The sequence below is a fragment of a genome, unplaced genomic scaffold (genome assembly GCF_019419815.1).
Source record: "Pyrus x bretschneideri cultivar Hongxiangsu unplaced genomic scaffold, Pyrus_bretschneideri_v1 Contig69, whole genome shotgun sequence".
In the NCBI taxonomy this organism is placed as follows: Eukaryota; Viridiplantae; Streptophyta; class Magnoliopsida; order Rosales; family Rosaceae; genus Pyrus; species Pyrus x bretschneideri.
The window spans coordinates 2,110,595-2,130,460 of record NW_025999808.1 but is presented as its reverse complement, the minus strand read 5'-3'; the positions used below and the strand labels follow the sequence as shown (position 1 = coordinate 2,130,460).

General features: G+C 36.2%; 1 protein-coding gene and 2 pseudogenes across 1 annotated transcript; all 3 read left to right on the top strand.

Annotated features, from left to right (window-relative positions):
* Window positions 1-3,557: 3,557 nt before the first annotated feature.
* On the top strand, window positions 3,558-12,900 carry LOC103932343 (annotated as a pseudogene).
* Window positions 12,680-17,201, top strand: LOC103932344 (zinc finger CCCH domain-containing protein 56-like). The gene is made up of 2 exons (XM_009341907.3): window positions 12,680-14,027; window positions 16,541-17,201. The coding sequence occupies exons 1-2, from the start codon at window positions 13,262-13,264 to the stop codon at window positions 16,819-16,821; spliced, it is 1,047 nt and encodes a 348-aa protein (XP_009340182.2). The 5' UTR covers window positions 12,680-13,261; the 3' UTR covers window positions 16,822-17,201.
* Window positions 17,202-18,158: 957 nt separating this feature from the next.
* Window positions 18,159-19,554, top strand: LOC103932342 (annotated as a pseudogene).
* Window positions 19,555-19,866: the final 312 nt, after the last annotated feature.

Here is a 19,866-nt window from a genome sequence, read left to right as displayed (position 1 = left end):
CAGTGTGTCCTAGATAGGCAGAAGAAATTACACCTTGATTCAGTAGTTTAGGAAAAATATGCACAGGTACTCTGAACAACTCATTATTGATACTCTTTCCATGGTGGAGGATTGCCCCTGTTGCCTTGTCTTGCACATAAAATTGAATATCATCACATATGAGCCAACTGTGATTGTCTTTGCACAGCTTTTTAACAGATAAAAGATTAACAGTTAACATTGGCACATGCCAAACATTCTTAAGATGCAAAATATGAGATTGAGTTTGCAGAGTGCCATGACCAATATTGTGGACATCCAAACTTGCACCATTACCAACTATTATCTTCTCAGTGCCTTCATATGGTGTAGACCGAGCAAGGACTGTCACATCTGGGGTCATATAATGTGAAGTACCCGTATCAAGAATCCAAGACTCTCTATTTGAAATGTCAGCAGAAGTTTGAGCATTCAGAGCTTGAAAAACAAGAGAAGGGGCTAGCATACGTTGAGACACAAATGGAGGAGTCTGATTGGTATGCATAAACTGAAAACGTTGATTATTGTTGACAAACTGTGACTGAGCAAAAAACAATCCCATATCAGCTTGAGGAGACATATGAAAACCTTGATAGGTATAGTTGGCAGTTAAGGAAGGAGGTGGTTAAGCTCCTTGATAGGCATAATTACCTCGATGCCTGCAATTTAAGGCAATATGACCTCGTTTTCCACAAATTTGACATTCTTGCACAGATAGACCATTATCATTCCTATAAAGGCAAGTAACTGTTGTATGACCTTTTCTTGAACAGATTTGGCGCTTAGGAATATGTTCAAATCGATTGGAGGTATTACCTGACCATGGCTGCCAATTATTACCAAATCTGGAACTATTAAATCTCAGTTTATATCCACCATTTCCCCTTGGTCTATAGTTGTTGGAATTGAATGATCTACCAGTCGGATAAGTACCTGAGGAACCATTAGATTGAAACTGATTACCCATAAAAGGATAACTTGTATGAGATGATAGGCCATCTGAGAATCCAGAACCAACATTCGGAGGAAACTGTGTAGTAGAATAACTACCAAAAGAACTTGAGGAACCATTAAATTGAGATGATGAGCCCCTAGCATTATCATTAGAAGCATTAGTATTGACATACATAGCAGACATACTCTGAACTAGAGACTGCATTCTAGTCTCAATTGTTTTCTCTGCATCAATCAATTGAGCTCGAAATTCTTTAAGTGTAATAGGTGACTTGCAAGCCAATATAACAGTTCTAATCATATCATAATCAGAAGGTAAGCCTGTTAGAGCAGCAATGATGAGATCATTATCTGACACTTTCTCCCTAGCCGCCTATAACTGATCTTTAATAGTCTTTAACCTCAAGAGATACTTATCAATAGTGTCCCCCCCTTTCTGCATAGCATGTAGTTCTGCTTTGACATGATTAACACTAGCTTTGGACACAGACATATATCGATCCTGTAAAGCAATCCATGTCTCACGAAAGGTCTTACGACCTACCACATGTTCTATAGCATCATCACTGAGTGTAGCAATCAACAAGCTTAACAGGGCCATATCAATCTTAACCCATTCCTTATAGGTTGCATTTATCTCATTGGTAACACCTAATTCAGGAGTGAGAACAAATTTGGGAGGGCACACAGAATCACCAGTAAAGTGATCAAAAAGATCATTGCCACGAAGAACCAAGCCAAACTGAAAACTCCACTTAATGAAATTATCATCATTCAGTTTAACAGTAAGCATACCCAACAAACTTTCAATTTTCACTTGATTCACCATGATGTAAAAGAGCAATCAAACTTATATCACCAAATGTAAGCAGTAACAACAATGGCGGTGAGAGAACGCCCAAAAAAACCCATAAACAAATTGAGTCGGTGAACAAAAACCCAAAGAAAAAAATTGTATATTTGATCTCCAAATAAGAACACAATCACTATACTATTGCAGAGAAGCAAGAATCACATATAAACATCAACAATGGCTTCCGCCTTCGATCAATTCATTCAATACAAGAAACTAAAAACTCAACAAATTTGGCATCGGCCTTTCATCAAATCAACATATAACTCTTCAATTAACTAGAAATTATGGCATCGGCCTTCAATTATACTTCAATTCGAAAGAAAATTCCAAAACAAAAAACAGAATTCTTTAGAGTTTTCGAAGCAAAGAACAGAAACGATAGCACCTTATTCACCAGTCGAAGCAGCGGAGATCATGAAGCAGTACCATTGTGCAAGCAAGACCGGCTCTTCATACCATATTAACAATAAAGATTAACTCCATGGAAATCAAGAAACACACTGAAGAAGGAAGCTTAGAGAAGAAGAAAAAGAATATCCCAAGATATTTCTTAACTGTTTCTTCTGTTTACAAATGAAGAACCTCCAAAGTATATAAGGGAAAGGCTATTTATACTATTCTATTGAGACTTATGAGATAAGCTACATGTGCACATGTTTTGCACATGTAGTGACAATGACATGGCATACTATACTTATCCAATAAATAAAAGTAACAACACTTAAAAGCTATAGCAGGCAAAATTCGCACAAACAATTTAAAAATCCTCACAACGTACTCCAAATCCAAAAAACAACAAAGCCCTATAATAAAATCATTATGGATAGTAATTTTTTCTGGATATAACTAGTGTATAAATTGTTGGACAATTATCTGATTCTAAAAGCTTAAGACACTAGCCACTTAGCATTACTATCTACTGATTTTTTTATTATTTGTAATTGAGAGATCTTATGTTTATTTTTTATCATTGATGGATTCAAACCAAATTACTATCACTGATGCATTATGTGTTTTAGCTCAAATTCCTCACTTGTATAAATATATCATTGTATTAAAATAAAACTTAAGCAACAAGAAATATTGTACAACAAACGAAGACACTCATTAGATTGCAATTTGACTTGTAGATAATTTTGGCTCAACCTTGCTCCTGCAAGTTAATATGATAAATGATAAAGTGAAGATTGAAGAGCTTATAGTATTCAATTATGAATTTAAAGAATTTTAAATTCATTTGCAAATTCAAGGTGTTCAGTCAAGATTTAAAACGAATTCATGAAAATTCAATGTATTAATTAAAATTTTGAAAGAGTTCATAACACTCTGTAAAAATCTAGATATATTCAATCATGATTTTAAAGTATTATATGTATTCAATTGCTAATTTTTTTTTTAACATATGATATTGTATATCTACACTAAAGATAAGGTGGAGTGCGGCTAAACCACACAATGGGCAACTTAAATTGATATTGAATTCGCCATATACAATATTTGAACATAAAATCTCTCACTTTTAAGTAAAGATGAATACCACCAGTTTGTTGTATTAAATACAAAATTTAACCTAATAATTGACATCTCTAGCATTAACCTATATAAACAAACCTCATCCCTCTCTTTCTACCAGAACCTGCAACCTCCCTAATATTGACAGCTCGGACTTTTAGACCCAAAAAGCCTCTCTCTCTCTCTCTCTCTCTCTCTCAGAGACAGAGACACAAAAATGGCACCAGCAGCAGCATCAGACTCTTCGAACAGAGCTGTATGTGTAATGGATGCATCAGGCCACTTAGGCACCAGCCTCGCTGAGCGCCAGCTGCAAAAGGGTTACACAGTCCATGCTGCCCTTCAGAAACATGGTGGGTAACTTAATGAAGTTTTTTAATTATCTTTAATTCTGAATTATTATCATTAATTAACAATATTGTTCTGGGGGGTGTGTTGATTAACTAGGGGAATCGCGGTTGGGTGGGATTTCCTTTGACAAAAAGAAGCTCAAAGTTTTCAATCTTGATCCGTTCGACTACCGGAGCATTCTTGACGCTCTCAAAGGCCGTTCTGGCTTGTTTTATTCATTTGAGCCTCCACAAGATCAACCAGACTATGATGTACGTACCTTCTTTCTCCCTAATTGACTTCCTTAATAATATTTTAGTTTTCGTATTTTCTGTGAAAATTTGTTGTTTAATAACTGCTTTTTGTTTGTTAAGGGTAGGGTTATTATACAAAATGGTCCCTCATATTTGTATGATCAATAGAAATGGTTCCTGAGATTGAAAATCAATAGAAATGGTCCATGAGATTGTCCAACATCCATGATTTTGGTCATTCCGTTAAAAACGATTTTGGGCAATTTTCAAAGCTTTGCAACTAAATCGTTTCTTAACCAAATTCGAACCATAATATATCAAAATGAAGATAGGAAAATGTATAATAAGATTATACCTATTTGGAAGCCCAATGGTTCCCGGAGATGGCCGGAAAATAGCCTAAAAGGTGACTGGTCCGCCGGAAAACTGGAAAACTCGCCGGAAACTGGGTAAACTTTAAACGTTCATAACTTCTTCAATACTCAACCAAATTGAGTGATTCAAAAACTAAAATCATACTTCTCGACGATACAAAGAGAATGATATATTTCTTTACTGCTAACTCGTCTTGGTTTGTCCGAAAAACTGCTCGAAAGTGGCTAATTGGAAAATGATTAGCCACTTTCGAGCCGTTGTCCGACCAAACCAAGGCGAGTTAGCCTTCTAAAAATGTACCATTTCTTTGTCTCGTCAAGAATTATTATTTTCATTTTTGAATCACTCGATTTGGTTGAGTATTGAAGAAGTTATGAACGTTTAAAGTTTACCCAGTTTCCGGCGAGTTTTCCAGTTTTTCGGCAGACCAGTCACCTTTTAGGCTATTTTCCAGCCATCTCCGGGAACCATTGGGCTTCCAAATAGGTATGATCTTATTATACACTTTCCTATCTTCATTTTGATATATTATGGGTCGAATTTGGTTAAGAAACGATTTAGTTGCAAAGCTTTGAAAATTGCCCAAAATCGTTTTTAACGGAATGACCAAAATCATGGATGTTGGACAATCTCATGGACCATTTCTATTGATTTTCAATCTCAGACACCATTTCTATTAATCATGCAATTCTCATGGACCATTTTATATAATAAACCTTAAGGGTAAGGAAGAGTTTCAAGCTATTACAATAATTTAAGAGGTTCAAAACTATTAAAAAATACTTTTGTGAAGTTTCAATATTTTACTGAAAACTCAAAACAATTACGAAATTATTTCGGTCTTTTTTTCTCTCAATAAAACTAAAAGCTGAAACGTTAGTAAACGAACCCTTCTGTTAATAACATTCACTGGAAATTATGTGTTTAATTTGCTGATTTTCTCAATTCATTTTGTGTTATTATCAATATAACAAAAAAAAACTGAAATATTATCAACAGTCTCAATTCATTTTGTGTTTTAAACCCTTTTCTCATAACCAAAAAAATATACTAGAAAAGAATAAATAAAAAGAGCTATTATCAACAGTCTAAAACAAATTATTATGCAGTCTAGACATCTTAAGATGATCACATAATTGCCTAATGAAGTTGTCACTTTGTCCCAAAAAAAATGATAACGTAATGTATGGAAGTGACAGGAGAAGTAATTTTTTTTTGGCAAGAAAGAAGTTTGGAAATGAGATATCATTTGCTTTTCTATATTTTGTGTGTGTATATATATATATATATATGTATATATATATATATTTTTTTTTTAAATGATAAACTAATTTACCAATCATCTAAATACCAATCGATACATTAACATTAGCATTTGCCTACACATTTTGCGTGTATGAACACATTTTTTTAAGAAAATGAGAAGGAGAGAGGGAGAGAGAGAGAACGTTGAGGGAGTGGGAGGTTTTTGTTTTTGGTTTTATTTATTTATTTTTTTAATATTAGATGTATTTTAACATCATTTGTAGGTGAGGCTTCAATAAAAAACAGTAAAATTTGGATATGTGAAACTACATTATTGCCCATCATTTTTTTTGTGTGATAGAAGACTAATTTGTCTTTTCACCCTCTTTTGGTTGACAAAGAGGGTTTTATTAATTAGTAGAGATAACATCTAAATTATTAAAACCTAAGTTGGGTCCCAACTATTCTATAGAAACACATCCTTCTCTTAAAAAACTTATCTTTTTTTTTTAGTTTTTATTTTTTAATTTTAATATCAACAGTATAAGGAGGTGGAGGGAACTTGGTAGTATCTAAACTACCAATTAGTATACTCCTTTTTGTCAATTCAAAGAGAGTGAAAAGACTGAGTAGTCTTCTATCACCAAAAAATATAAAATTATGATAGGCAATAATGTAATTTTACAAACCAAATTCTAATGTTTTATATTGAAGCTTCACCCACATATGATTTTAACATATATCAAATGCTAAAAAAAATTAAAAAAAAAAAACAAAAACCTTTATTCCCACCCCCACTCCCACATTCTCTCTGCCTCTCTCCTTCCCATTTTAAAAACAAAAATAAAAAATATTGACACACAAAATATGTAGGCATATGCTAGTGTTTTTTATTGGATCCATGAAAGGAAAAAAAAAAACTACAAAAAAATGAAAAACCACTAGATTTGGAATCAATAGAAATAACTAGATCGATGTAACATAGTCAATCAGCCTCTTAAATTATTATTCCATAAGTACAGGTAAAAAATTTGGACATCTTACATACATAGATTGTTTTCTCAGGTTTTGAATGTTTGGGTCAAATTATTGAAAGTTCGCAGGAGGATAGTTTTTTTATTTTTTATTTTTTATAAGAATCTTTTTAATATACCACGTAGAATTGAAACAGTTATGGAAATAAAAAAAAATTAAACAGTTGTAAAAATTAAATTTAGTATCAAATAATAGTTAAATTCCCATTAGTTTTTATATATAAATGTTTTATGTAGGAACACATGACAGAAGTAGAGGTTCGAGCAGCACACAACGTAATAGAAGCCTGTGCAAGAACTGAAACAATAGACAAAGTCGTGTTTACATCTTCCGCCACTGCTGTCCTTTGGCGAAACGATCGCAAATCGACAACTCTTGATTTGGATTTGGATGAACGACACTGGACCGATGTCAATTTCTGTCATAGTTTCAAGGTAAATATTATATCTTTGTATTTTCAGCTCAAAATTTAGTCCATTCCAACAAAAGAAATTATACAAAGGTTCAGTCGTTTAGTCAAATGTGTGTGTTTATAAAGGAGTAGGATTCTCTCCCCCTTTTTTTTTTTCCTCCCCTTCCCTCCCTTCTTATTTGAACGGTCACGATTAGACCATGTCAACATCTTATATTACTTTTTTATAGCAAGAGAAAGACAAAATAAGAGAATGTAAGAGGAGAAAATGCAAGGGGAAAATACGAGATGAGAGAATCCTAGTCGTTTATAAATGAGTTAATTAGATTTAAACGCTTAAAATTTGAATTTCTTTTATTAAACATTAATGCCTTTTAGAATTTTGATCAAGGCACTTTGGTACATTAGGCCACATCAGTATTTTTTATTTTTTAAATTAAAAATAATAATTGTATTTTTTTAATTAAAATCTTACATATTGATTTCTAAATTTGTCCTTTTAATTAGCTGAGATAATTTTTTTTTTTTTATCCGGCCATTTTTTTATTCATGTATTTTAGGAGTTGTGTACTCTTTTTTAGGAAATAATTTTGGTTTTTTCGCTCAACATATTTATCCAATTATCTCTTTTAATTTTTGGTTTCGTTCAAAACATTTTTTTATCCTAAAATTGAAAAAATAATTGAAATGATGGACGCTTAGATTTTTTTGTTTGTTTATTATTTAGTATACTTTTTGTTAGATAATTATTTTGTATACATTTGAATTTGTTCATATTGTTGATTAGTGATAATGGTACGTTTATTGTTGGTTATCATATATTGGTTTTGTATTGATTGGTACGTTTATTTTAATTTTTGGGTGTACATATCGTTGATTGGTACATTTAGTTTTAGCTTTTGGTACATTTTGTTTTAGCTTTTGATACATTTAGTTTTAGCTTCTTGTACATTTAGTTTTGTTCTCGTTGATTGATAGTGTGACAGCCCGTCCCAAACTTTTCGTACCGTAAGGGTGAAATGACGGTTTTGCCCCTAGTATGGTTGTTTCGTTGTGTGGTCATTTTTGGGTTTTGATTGGTTGATTTGGACCACACACATACCCACACTCATTTCTCTCTCTCTCTCTTTACCCTGTCCCGAGACTCTCTTTCTCTCCCTTTCCTATCCTTTTCGTACGGACAACACCACAAACCCTTGAAATCATCACGGATCGAGGAAACAAACTACATATTCGTGCTCGTGAGGTCCTTAGTAGTTCAACCATACCCATTTCAGGTAAGTATACCTTCATTTTCACGTCAAACTCGGGATCCCCCGATTTGGTCACTGTTCATGCACACGTTAATTCTTGTGTTTTTGGGAATTTCAAGCTTGTAGGAAACTTGGTGAGGTCCTTAGGAGGCTCAGGGTGGTTCGTTTGAAGGTTTTGGACGTCGGGATCATGAGTTGCAGGTTTGGCCGGAGTTGGTGGTGTTTTCCCGACGAGATTCCATGGGTTTTAGTGCTTGAAAGTGGTATGGATTTGTTTCTCTTGTTGTAAGCTTCATTTTGGTACCAATTTTGTGAAATTTGGTTGAAAAATGAATGAGATATCAAGTTTAGAAAATTTCCCGGTTTTCCGGCGCCGGCAACGGCGCCGGAGTTTGGCTGGAGAAGATGACGGAATATTCCGTCAGTTTGGACGGAATATTCCTAATGGCGTTAACGACATCAATTAGATTTAACGGAATATTCCTGACGGCGTTAACTGACGCCGTCAGTGTGCCAGGCACGTGCCTGCGCGTGGGCGGCGCGTGTGGCCATGCCTTGGCCGGCGCGTGGGGGGGTGTGCGGCGTCGGAAAATTATTTTAAAAATATGGGGATGTTCGTGAGGTTGAGTAGATCACGTTGGTGTATTCATACACCCCATTTTAGCATTGTATGAGAAGTTATTTCGTAATGTTAGTTTTGTGCTTTAAAATTAACGTATTTATAGTTGTTTCGCATATAGGTGAGACCTATCCCGAGGATGAGCGCGGTCACTCGAGGCAAGGGGGTTACGACCCTTCTACATACTAGTGAGTGGGCTTTTGGTTTTCCGTATATACCTATATACTTATGTTTTTCCCAGAAAGTGAAATGAAACATTTATACGTTTATATGCCATGCATTATGTTTGCCCATTTAATTATGCATTATTAGTTGCGTATATATATGTGTGCTGGTGCTGTGGACGCATAGATAAGTGCCAGGTAAGTTATGGTTTATGTTTATGTTTAGTAGTGATCTGAGATGCATAGAGAGCTCATAACCTGCACCCTCGGTGTTAGTGCTCCCGCCCAGAGTTGGGCACAGTCCTTCACGTGATGTTCACCTCCCGCACCACACACTCATCTTGGATCCAAGTTAGGTGCACAGTCCTGTCGTACAGACCACTTTAGGTGGTTCCGACTTGTAGGTGACCCACGATTATTCACCCAGTCTTCACGTGATCGTAGCACTTGAGCGTACTTATTATACACCCAGTCCTGTCGTACAAACCACTTTAGATGGTTCCGACTCGTGTGCTGGTATAGTTAGTGAGTTGGAGATTTGAGCTCTAGATTCAGCCGTACAGGTCACGTTAGGTGACTCCGGCTGATAGATTACATGGCATTGTTTGGCATTTCCTGCGTACTTGCATTTTATTATGAGGCATTTGGCATGGCATATTTCCGAGCATGATTTACATATATGAATATATTCTATTTTTCTAGGAAGTATACAAGTTTTACGGCGAGGGGTTAGAACTTTGTTTTTGAAAAGCTTTGTTTTTGCCCACTCGTACTTTCTGTTTTGCGCCCCTCCAGGTTCTAGTTTGGCTAGCGCTTTTGGTGGCTCCCTAGAGGATTTTCCTGGCTTATCTGACAGATTATCGCCAGTATAGGACCACCTTTGGGTGTGTTTATTTAGTGTTGTTTCTCCTGGACTGCACTAGGTCTTTCGTGCTCTGAAATTTGTTTTTCACACTTACGCTTGCACATGTATGTTATTTACTTTGTGTATAGCTAGGTTTGTTTTTATTCGTACTTATATTATTATTTATTAGCTTCCGCACTGTGCACATGGTTACGTCACTTCCACGTGACGGCCAACATGCCCTGATCTCGGTCGGGGTGTGTCAGATAGGGTTTTTTCACGATTTTGTTACAATTGTTTTTGTACCATTTAGTATCATATGGGTACGATTAATATTATACATATCGTTGATTGGTACATTTACTTTTGTTCTTCAATTTTGTTTACTAGTACGTTTATTTCCGGTTTTAGTAGGTTTGTTTTCATACATATATTTTTTATTGGTACGTTTGTATTATTCTTGATGTTATTTTCTTATATGAATTACTACAAAAATTTATATATGGATTACTACAAATATCTTAAATGGTATTTTATTTCTTTATTGAAAGGGAAAAAAAAAATCAAATGGCAGGGTATTTTATTCCTTTATAAATTGTAGATAATCTTTTCTTTTTTTTTTTTTTTTTTTTTTTTTTTTTTGTATAATTATCTTTATAGGGAATCAAAGGAGCTAGATTGTAGGAAATTTGTTTCAATATCTCTGCTATTTTTTTCCTGACGTGAATAATTTAGGCAATGGTAAGATCTGTAATTTTGGTACAAATAAAGGATAGTTATGATAGATGAGACTCCAATTTTGTAGGAAAAATATTTAATTAAATCTCTAAAACCAACAAATGTTTAGTCTATAGAGTTGAAAACACTTATATCAAAACGCCCCTTTATAAATGCTTCTACGTACGGCGAACCCGCAACAAAACTACTAAGAAACAAGAAGACTTTTTTGTACTTTGGTGGCCCGATGCCCAGCCACATCTTGGACACACTAGGAATTTTGCCGCCACGTGAGTGGCCGATTTCTTATTCATGATGTGATCCAAGTCTGGAGATAGTCCCACATTAGAGAAATAAAAAAATTAAATTATTTATAGAGTACGGTTTTTTTAGATCTCAGATTCAAGAAAATTAAAGTCACTTATTGTTCAAATTTAATTCAACTATAAGAGAGAAAATATAGTTAAAAATTAAATGATCACCTATTGTTGAATTAGAACGAACAATGAGTAATCACAATTTTTTGAAAATCTGGATCTAGAAGAACATATATGACAGTTTATATATGAAAATTACTGCTAAGTGTCATGGGGGCTTATAATAATTTGTTAAGTCTGCTTTATCAATGGTCATAAATGATTCCTGCATGTCAATGGCATAGCATCCTATTCGATTTCTCTTTGTGAGGATTTTGGAGATTACTTCATCGTATCCGTTCATCTGTTATCTTAAGATAAAAAATCATTTGAAATTTTTATTTAAAATTGAACACAAACAATACTTGATGAAAATTAATCGCACGCTATACGATAAACGGATACAATGAAGTGATTCTCGAAATCCACACAAAGAGAATCTAAAACAGATCCTCATCCCATGCTGACAAAGTATGTGGTGCGAGGTGGTTGGTGTCCCAGTGTTGATTAGCAGTTAGAGTGTACTGAGTAGTTAGGAATGTGATCCGATCCCACTTTCAACCTGAACCTACAAATTAATAACATGTGGCTCCATCTAGATCTAGTGAGTGCCACTGAAGCTGGCATTCGATTAGCTTAACGTAATGATGAAATTAGTCATACTAAACTTCAATTAACCCTAATTATATATATTTTTGATTTGGACAGTTGTGGCATGCATTATCAAAAACCCTAGCAGAGAAGACAGCATGAGCCTTGGCAATGGACAGGAGCTTGAATATGGTGTCTATGAATGTAGGGTCGCTGATGGCTCCGAGAAAGGTACCATTCTTTTCGTGTCGTCGGAAAATATGATTTTCGTTTTTGAATCACTCTATTTTGTTGAGTATTGAAGAAGTTATGAACGTTTAAAGTTTACCCAATTTTCGGCGAGCTTTCCAGTTTCCAGTTTTTCCCCGGATCAGTCACATTTCAGGCTATTTTCCGAGCATCTCCGGCAAAGTTCAGTTTGAGGGGAGTAATAATAGAAATGCCACATGGTACTATTTCAGTAGTGAAGTTTGTTAGTATTGTTAGAGGAGTATTATTGTAATTGAGATATATGGCTATATGAGGGATTGTATAATTAGTATTTCATTAAGTTCATTTGTATACATTTTTTTTATTCAATCAATACAATCTCTCTGGTTTTCTCTCTATCATCTTCCTCTTCCTCTGTACCAACTTTATCTTTTGCAGAGCTTTCAAATAGGTATAATCTTGTTCTACACTTTCCTATCTTCATTTTGATATATTATGGGTCAAATTTGGTTAAGAAACGATTGAGTTACGAAGTTTTGAAAATTGCACAAAGAGTTTTTAACGGAGTGATCATAATCATGGATTGGACAATCTCTGGGACTATTTCTATTGATTTTCAATCTTAAAGACCATTTCTATTGATTATACAAATTTCAAGGAACATTTTGGCTATTTAGCCAAACAAAAAATAAAATAAAATTATTCACACACATAGAATGTGTACTCATCCGCTAGTTATTAAATTAAAATATCATGTAATGGTAAATTCATTTCAAAAGACCAACTATTTTTACATTTTCCTGAGATACTCCTTCAACACAAACGCACGCTCAGGATCGCCTCCAAAGTAAATGACAAAAAGTTGGAAAAGAAAATAGGAAATGACTAAAAATGGAAAAATTTGGAAATCTCCTCCATCTGAGGGATCTCTGAATCAATTCTCTCTCTAAATTCTCATTCTTTCTTTCTTGCCTCATTAATTTGAACACTCCTATCAATTTATCGACCACTTTCCCTTTATTAATGCATTAACAGTTACCCATTTTGCTCTGCCACTTTTCTGGTAATTATGTTTTGGACATTTTGAGGCTGTAGATCCAACTGCAATTCCAACTTGGTAAGTGTTTCACTTTCCCATTTCCCCCCTTTGTATCTTTCTTTGATCTCTTGTAGTTGTTGTTGTTGCAGTAGTAGTAGTAGGTACTTGTTATTTCTGGGGAAGTTTCATAGCTAAAAGCTGTGTAATTTGTGTGTTAGAGGTGGGTCTTGAAATATCCATTTCTCAGATTGTTGGGTTTTTTTTTTTGTTTTTTTTTTTCCAATCAAAATTTCAAAAATTTTGATAGAATTTTGGTCAATTTAGCTTGTGGATGTTTTGGTATTAGGGTTTTTATAGAGCAGTCTTGTTTTGTTTCAAGCACTCTACTTTGTTGAGGAATTGTACTTCCAAATTCCAATGGATTATGGTAGAGAGAGCAATGTAGTCCATGTAATCACTGGGAATAGTAGTGGTGGTGGTGGTGATATTTGGTCTAGTGACCAGGCAGTTTGGGCTACTGAGGATGAGTACCGTGTTTGGAATAATGGTGACGCGTTGGCGGACACCATGTCCAACTCAAATTATGATCAAAGGCAGTCGCAAAGTCGCTCTGGAAGCGAACCCCCAAATAAGAAATCAAGGAACTCCCAAGATGCAACTTCATCTAACCGGTCAAAAGCCATTGGGAAAATGTTCTTCAAAACCAAACTTTGTTGCAAATTCCGTGCTGGGACGTGCCCCTATGTTACCAATTGTAACTTTGCTCATAGCATTGAAGAGCTTCGGAGGCCGCCGCCAAATTGGCAAGAAATTGTGGCTGCCCACGAGGAAGAAAAGGCTGTATCTTCAGAGCCAAGGGAAGAGTACCAAATTCCAATCGTCTCTACAGGTTATGGTGTGGAGACTCCAAGATCCTATAAAGGGAGGCATTGCAAAAAGTTTTATACTGAGGAAGGGTGTCCTTATGGGGATAATTGCACTTTTCTTCATGATGAGCAGTCCAAGAATAGAGAGAGTGTGGCAATAAGTTTAGGTCCTGGAGGGTATGGTGGTGGTGCTGCTGCTGCTGCGAATGGAGCAAATAACAAGCCATCAAACTGGAAAACAAGGATTTGCAATAAGTGGGAATTGACAGGATATTGCCCATTTGGAAGCAAATGCCATTTTGCTCATGGTGTAGCAGGTATGATTTATATACTTTTTCCATTTTCGCTTTAGATAACGGAAAAGAATTGATGTTGATTCTGTATATAGGCTAGTGTTGTCTTTATAGCTCCAGTTTGAAGATTCAGCAATATTCCATGCTGTAATAGGTATCTGATTTGAGGATGAGAATAATTTAATTTTTATAGTTCCTTCATGTTGTCATTTGTCCATGTACATTTTCATAGAGCTAGCTGTCTTGCTTGGGCTTCCATTCTAGGACTTAAGAAATACTGGTTTCAGTTTCTTTACATGGATGCTTGATGTTCTCAACTTCTGTTGTCCCAAATAAGTAAGACATTGAGCTAACTCTAAAGAATTGTTGTAAAATTATAATTTCATACATCATTTATGTCCACGCCTGTTCTTGTTTTGCTCTTGATTTTGCAAAGTACTTTAGTATGTTAAGTGATTCAATTATGATCAACTACTATTTAAGTTTATTTTCCAATAGTTTCAAAATCGTGGTACTGGTTTACTTCTTGTTTTGGTGCATCATTACCAAAGACTTTGTTACCTGTGTTTCTCCCCTGAAAAAAGGAAACCTTAACACAGGAATGTTTCTTTTAACAAAGGAATGTTTCTTTTTCATCATAAGACAAAGATGCTTGGCAACACCTTTCTTTGTTCTGTTGTCTTTCATAGAGAGCCTGGGAAAGCCCAATTCCGATGTTAGGACAGAGGTTCTGGATTGCAAGAACATAAGACTTCATTCGAAGCCGCTCATCCCGTCTTTTATTTGAGCCAATCTATAGTGGAATTTAGAGGAATAGTTCCTGTAGCAGAAATATGCTGTTGAATTATTGCTTACTTGTTCACCTGTGTTATTGATTATGACAGGAAAGAGTGAAATCATTATCTCTTCTATCTTTCATTTTTCTTAACCATCTGTGGCCTTGAACCAAGATTTTATTGAAGTTGCCTATGCTGATGTGGACAACTGGATAGTTTGTCCGTTTCTTAATTATTATTATAATTTACATGGGTATGATTAGAGAATACCAAGGAAGAAGGTAAGCTGAATAATACCATTAGGATTCCAGCAGCGGAGTTGATGTTACTATCACTAGATCGAACAATCTGCAAGTCATCAGGGGGAGTCTAGGGCTGTTCTCCAACCCACTGAAAAACCTTAACAAAGAGGTTGGTACAGAACAACCCGTCCAAAAGAGGCTTACATCTGACTAAGAAGGTCACTCGTATTATCATAATCATTAATAAAATCATATTTTATTGTAGGCTAGGGAAGTTCCTAGTTAGAAGCTCTATTCCATTTTTTCATTCAAACATGCCACCTGAGCCTCTGTAAGTTTAGAAGAAACAAAGATTTTGACATAATTAGCGGTAGAGAATGAGATGGTGTATCGAATCTAGATTGCTGACACAGATATTTGTGGAATTCTTATTGTCTGGATCTGCCTCTGAGCATGTATATGTGTGAGAGGACTTTATAAAAAAATATAAGTGATATAAGTTTCTAACTCCTATCATGTCTTTAATGAGGGAGAAGACAAATCCAGACTCTCTCGTACCTTCAGTGGAAATTTCTCAGAAACACGGGGCATATTCCCACTGTTAAAGTTTAAAACAATTATTGGTTCACAATCGTAACAGCTTAGGGTTTTGGGATCTGGTTGTCTAGCATGGTACTAGAGCATCGGTAGTAGGAGGTCATTGGTTCAAAATCCAATCCCCATTCTTACTTCATTGTAGGATTGCAAGGTGCAGGGTGGGGCTGGACCTATGTTTCTCCTCTGCCTCTCCACGTGCAGAATGGATACATTCCTATGAACTTAAGGTTTTGGGTAGTGGTAAACCAACAATGTATATCACCTGACCGACTATACAGATGGCGACAAATTCAAATTAGCAACCAGCTTAAGAGAGATGTGGCCAGCCCACACTTTGGAGCTGATCAACTTTTTCTTATTGGTGGTTTGACTTGTGCATTGACGTCTAGGGAAACATCGTGCATCTTCCATGAGGAAAGGCACAATGGAATTTACCCTCAAAATATAAAGCTTAAGCAAGGATCATGTAGATGCATACTATTGTCGTACAACTTGATCCAGTTTGGCTACGCAGTGCTGTCAATGTTGTATTATGAGTAATGATACTAGATTGTGCATTTGTTTGTTTACTTGTTTTCTCTAATTTTTAGTTTATTGGCTACTGAACTGTCGGTACAAGTTCTGGATGCAAAATGAAAGATTAGAAAGTGTTCATAAAAATTGGCATGGTGATGTTCCTGTTAAGGTTGCAGGTATTCAGGGTTAGTTGACAATAAATGCAAATATGCTCTTATGAGAACGCACTTGACAACATCTGTTCGACTTCAACTTTTCTGCCACGGAAGAGTAGCGTGCTAATGTATTGTCTGGAATCTGAGGACTATATTTTTGTTTCAGTTCGAACTTATGTGCAATATCTATCATGACTAATCGTATAGTGCTTTCAGTATCTGACTTTGAAATCCCAAAATTCTGACTGCAGAATTACACCGGTATGGTGGTGGGCTTGTGGAGGGAGAAACTAGAGATTCTTCTTCAGTCGCTCCTGACAATAAGCAGGGAGTAATGCCTTCGAAAACTCCAGGAGATGCTGTGGTAGTATCGGTCCCTCTAGTTTCATATTCTGATGTTTATCACCTTGGAGTTTCGTCACAAAGATCATCTATTGTAATTCAGAGATCAGGGCCAAGAGCCCATCAGAAATGGAAGGGACCAGACAAAATCAGTAGGATATACGGTGACTGGATTGATGACATCGAATAGAATTTGGGATTGCTCGCCTGCAATGCACTGCGGTCACTTACACAAATTAGATAGAAAACTAGATACCTAGTCTTTGTAAGAGATTACGGTATCATCATGTAGCTGTAACATTTCTGTAAAAGTTTCTGTATCCGCGCTTCGAGTTCAGGTTAATCGCAGGCTTGTTAAGTCGCATCCGATGTGTGTTTCATGTGAGAATTTTGTTGTTACAAATAGAACTTGAAGCTTTGTATCACTCTCCTAGTCTTAGTCTTCCTTGTTACCATATATAATTATGTGACGACCCTCTTTGTCCGAAAGAGACGAAGGTCCTTATTTTGTACCACTTTGTTCGAACTATCAGTTCCCTATTCTCGAATTAGTCATAGTATTTGTATCTAGTCTTCTGCCTTTGAGGTTCTTTTGTACTGACTGAAACTTTATTCTCTCGTATGATGCAAAATAATATGACTGGATTTTTCTTTCTTATTCGATGAATGGCCAGGCGAGATTCGAATTTGGGACTCCAACATTGGAAAGAGAAGTGCTAACGCTGCACCAAGGGCCAAATATGGCATTGAAATATACGGGTGGCTAGATAGTGTTACGTGGATAACCATTTTTATATTCTACACATCCTTGTTAATTTTTTGCCATTGTCTTTTTTACTTTTGATTTGACGTTTGGAAATTAAAAAGGGTGTGAAAAGAAAAAATGAGCGTGAATAATACTATCCTATATATATGGATCTAGATTGAGAGATATTTTTAGACACACATTTTTGGGGTTTTCATTTCGTAATTTTTCAAGAATCCGAACTGTTCATATTTCAATCTTTCTTGCAAAAAAATAGACAAATATAAAATCATTAAAAATATTCATTTATAGTGAAGAAAATAGATGTATACATATTTATACAAAGACCACAATGAATGAGTGGGCCCTAAGAATGTCAAAAAATGAGTTCCCCGATTCTGACACACACATATATGTATGCATGTGTTAGGATACAGAGACACTCTCTTGACATACATTTTGAAACATGTTTTTATGGGATCCACTCTATAATGTATTTCATCAATTCTAACCCTATTTGTGTGTGTGTGTGTGTGTGTGTGTGTGTGTGTGTGTTATTGATGAAGAAATTGGTGGTTTGGAATAATAGTGAAGAGAATAATTCGCTGAGCCCCATCCTTCTCTCAAGGGCTCGCTCAAATTAAGCTCAGAAGTTTTGGTTCTTACCAGAGACTTCCACATCTCCAGCCAACATACCAAATTAAGGCAACAATTTTGTATGCTCACAAAAACATGAGGAGATGCATTGACAACATGCATGCCTCCTTGTTTCTCTCTTGCCAATGACTGACTGGAGGAAGCAATCCAACACACACAAAGTTAGATCCCAACACTAACACAAACAACATTGCATTCTCCTCTTTGTAGCTCCTTCTCGTCAATATTACTATTACTATCTAACACAAACAACATTGCATTCTCTTCTTTGTAGCTCCTTCTCGTCAATATTACTATTACTATTATTGTTGTGTTCCGTCGTCTCGGAATATCCATGCACTAGGGCTGGCCGGAAGTGCAAGCCGATCTCCGGCCACGAGGTTAACATCAAGGTATTGCCGCTCAGTCTTTGTTATGCAGGGAATGTCATCATCGACCACGAATACAAATTACTCCCCAGTACCTCAACATGCCGCGTCCCCTCCAATTACCATCCTTCTGACCGTCCTTCTTGTCTTCTTCTTTGCGGGTTTCTTTTCTATTTACTTTTGCAAGTGCTTCATGGATCACATCCTTGCCTCCTTTCAGAGCACACCCTCCGGAGATCTTGTGGGCACGGCGGTTGTACCCAAAGAAGGCCTTGACGTTTCACTCATAGAATCATTTCCAACATTTGAGTACGCAAGCGTCAAAGATTTTCGAATAGAGAAGTATGGCCTAGAATGCGCAATTTGCTTGGTGGAGTTTGAGGACGATAGCATGCTACGCCTCTTGACGATGTGTTGCCATGTTTTCCACAGGGATTGCATCGACCTTTGGCTCGAGTCTCATAAAACTTGTCCATTTTGCCGTGGAAATCTCGAAGTAGTAGCCCCGAGTTTGGCGGACAAGTCTCCGGTTCTTGCTCATGAGAACCACGCCATGCAAGACATTCATGAAGGGCATGAGTCAGTGATGTTGGATCTGGATGCTGTCCGCATTGACATTAAAGATGAACAAGGCCAAGATCATCATCATCATCAAGGAAATAATGATAACAGTAGTAACAACAATAACAATATGGTTGCACAAGGTGAACAAAGTACCAGCAGCACTACTCGAGATCGAGATCAAGATCACGATCAGAATCATGATCGAAACAAAGAGAATGAAACCGAAAGATTTTCGCGGTCGCATTCAACGGGGCACTCCATAGTTAGGCCTAGAGCAGAGGAGGATCGATATACTCTGAGATTGCCAGAACATGTGAAGAAAAAACTTATAAGAGGACATCATAACTGGACGGGAAGTTGTACTACATTTGGGGAGTTTTCTCGCCAAAGAGACAATGCGGGTGCTTCCTGCTTTGGAGAGGCCTCTGGCTCCGCAGGTGGAGGAGACATTGACAATGCCCAAAATGAAATTACAAAGATAGGCCGCGGCCTAAAAACGTCTGTTACATTAAATCATCTCTCAAAAGGGGCCTATTACGAACATAACGGCCACGAAATACATTTAGCCTCAATCAAAGTTGTTTCCTAGATCAACAACACGGTCTGCCACCATATGACGTTCTTTGTTGTCTGTAGATATTTTGGATACTGCATTTCTATTTGTGACTAATATAATCTAGACATCCCAATATGAAGCTATGGTAAAATTTATCGTCTTTAGTCTTGATGAAATTGTACTTACAAAATAATTAAACACACCTTTGATCAAAGACCAAAGTCATGCGCCCATGGAGTTAGAGGGGGGGGGGGGGGGGGGGGGGGGGTTGGCCAATAGATCTCCGATTCCTGAGTCTGTTTTTCTAAAAATAGAGAGTTTAAGGCTTAAGTTTCTATCATAATT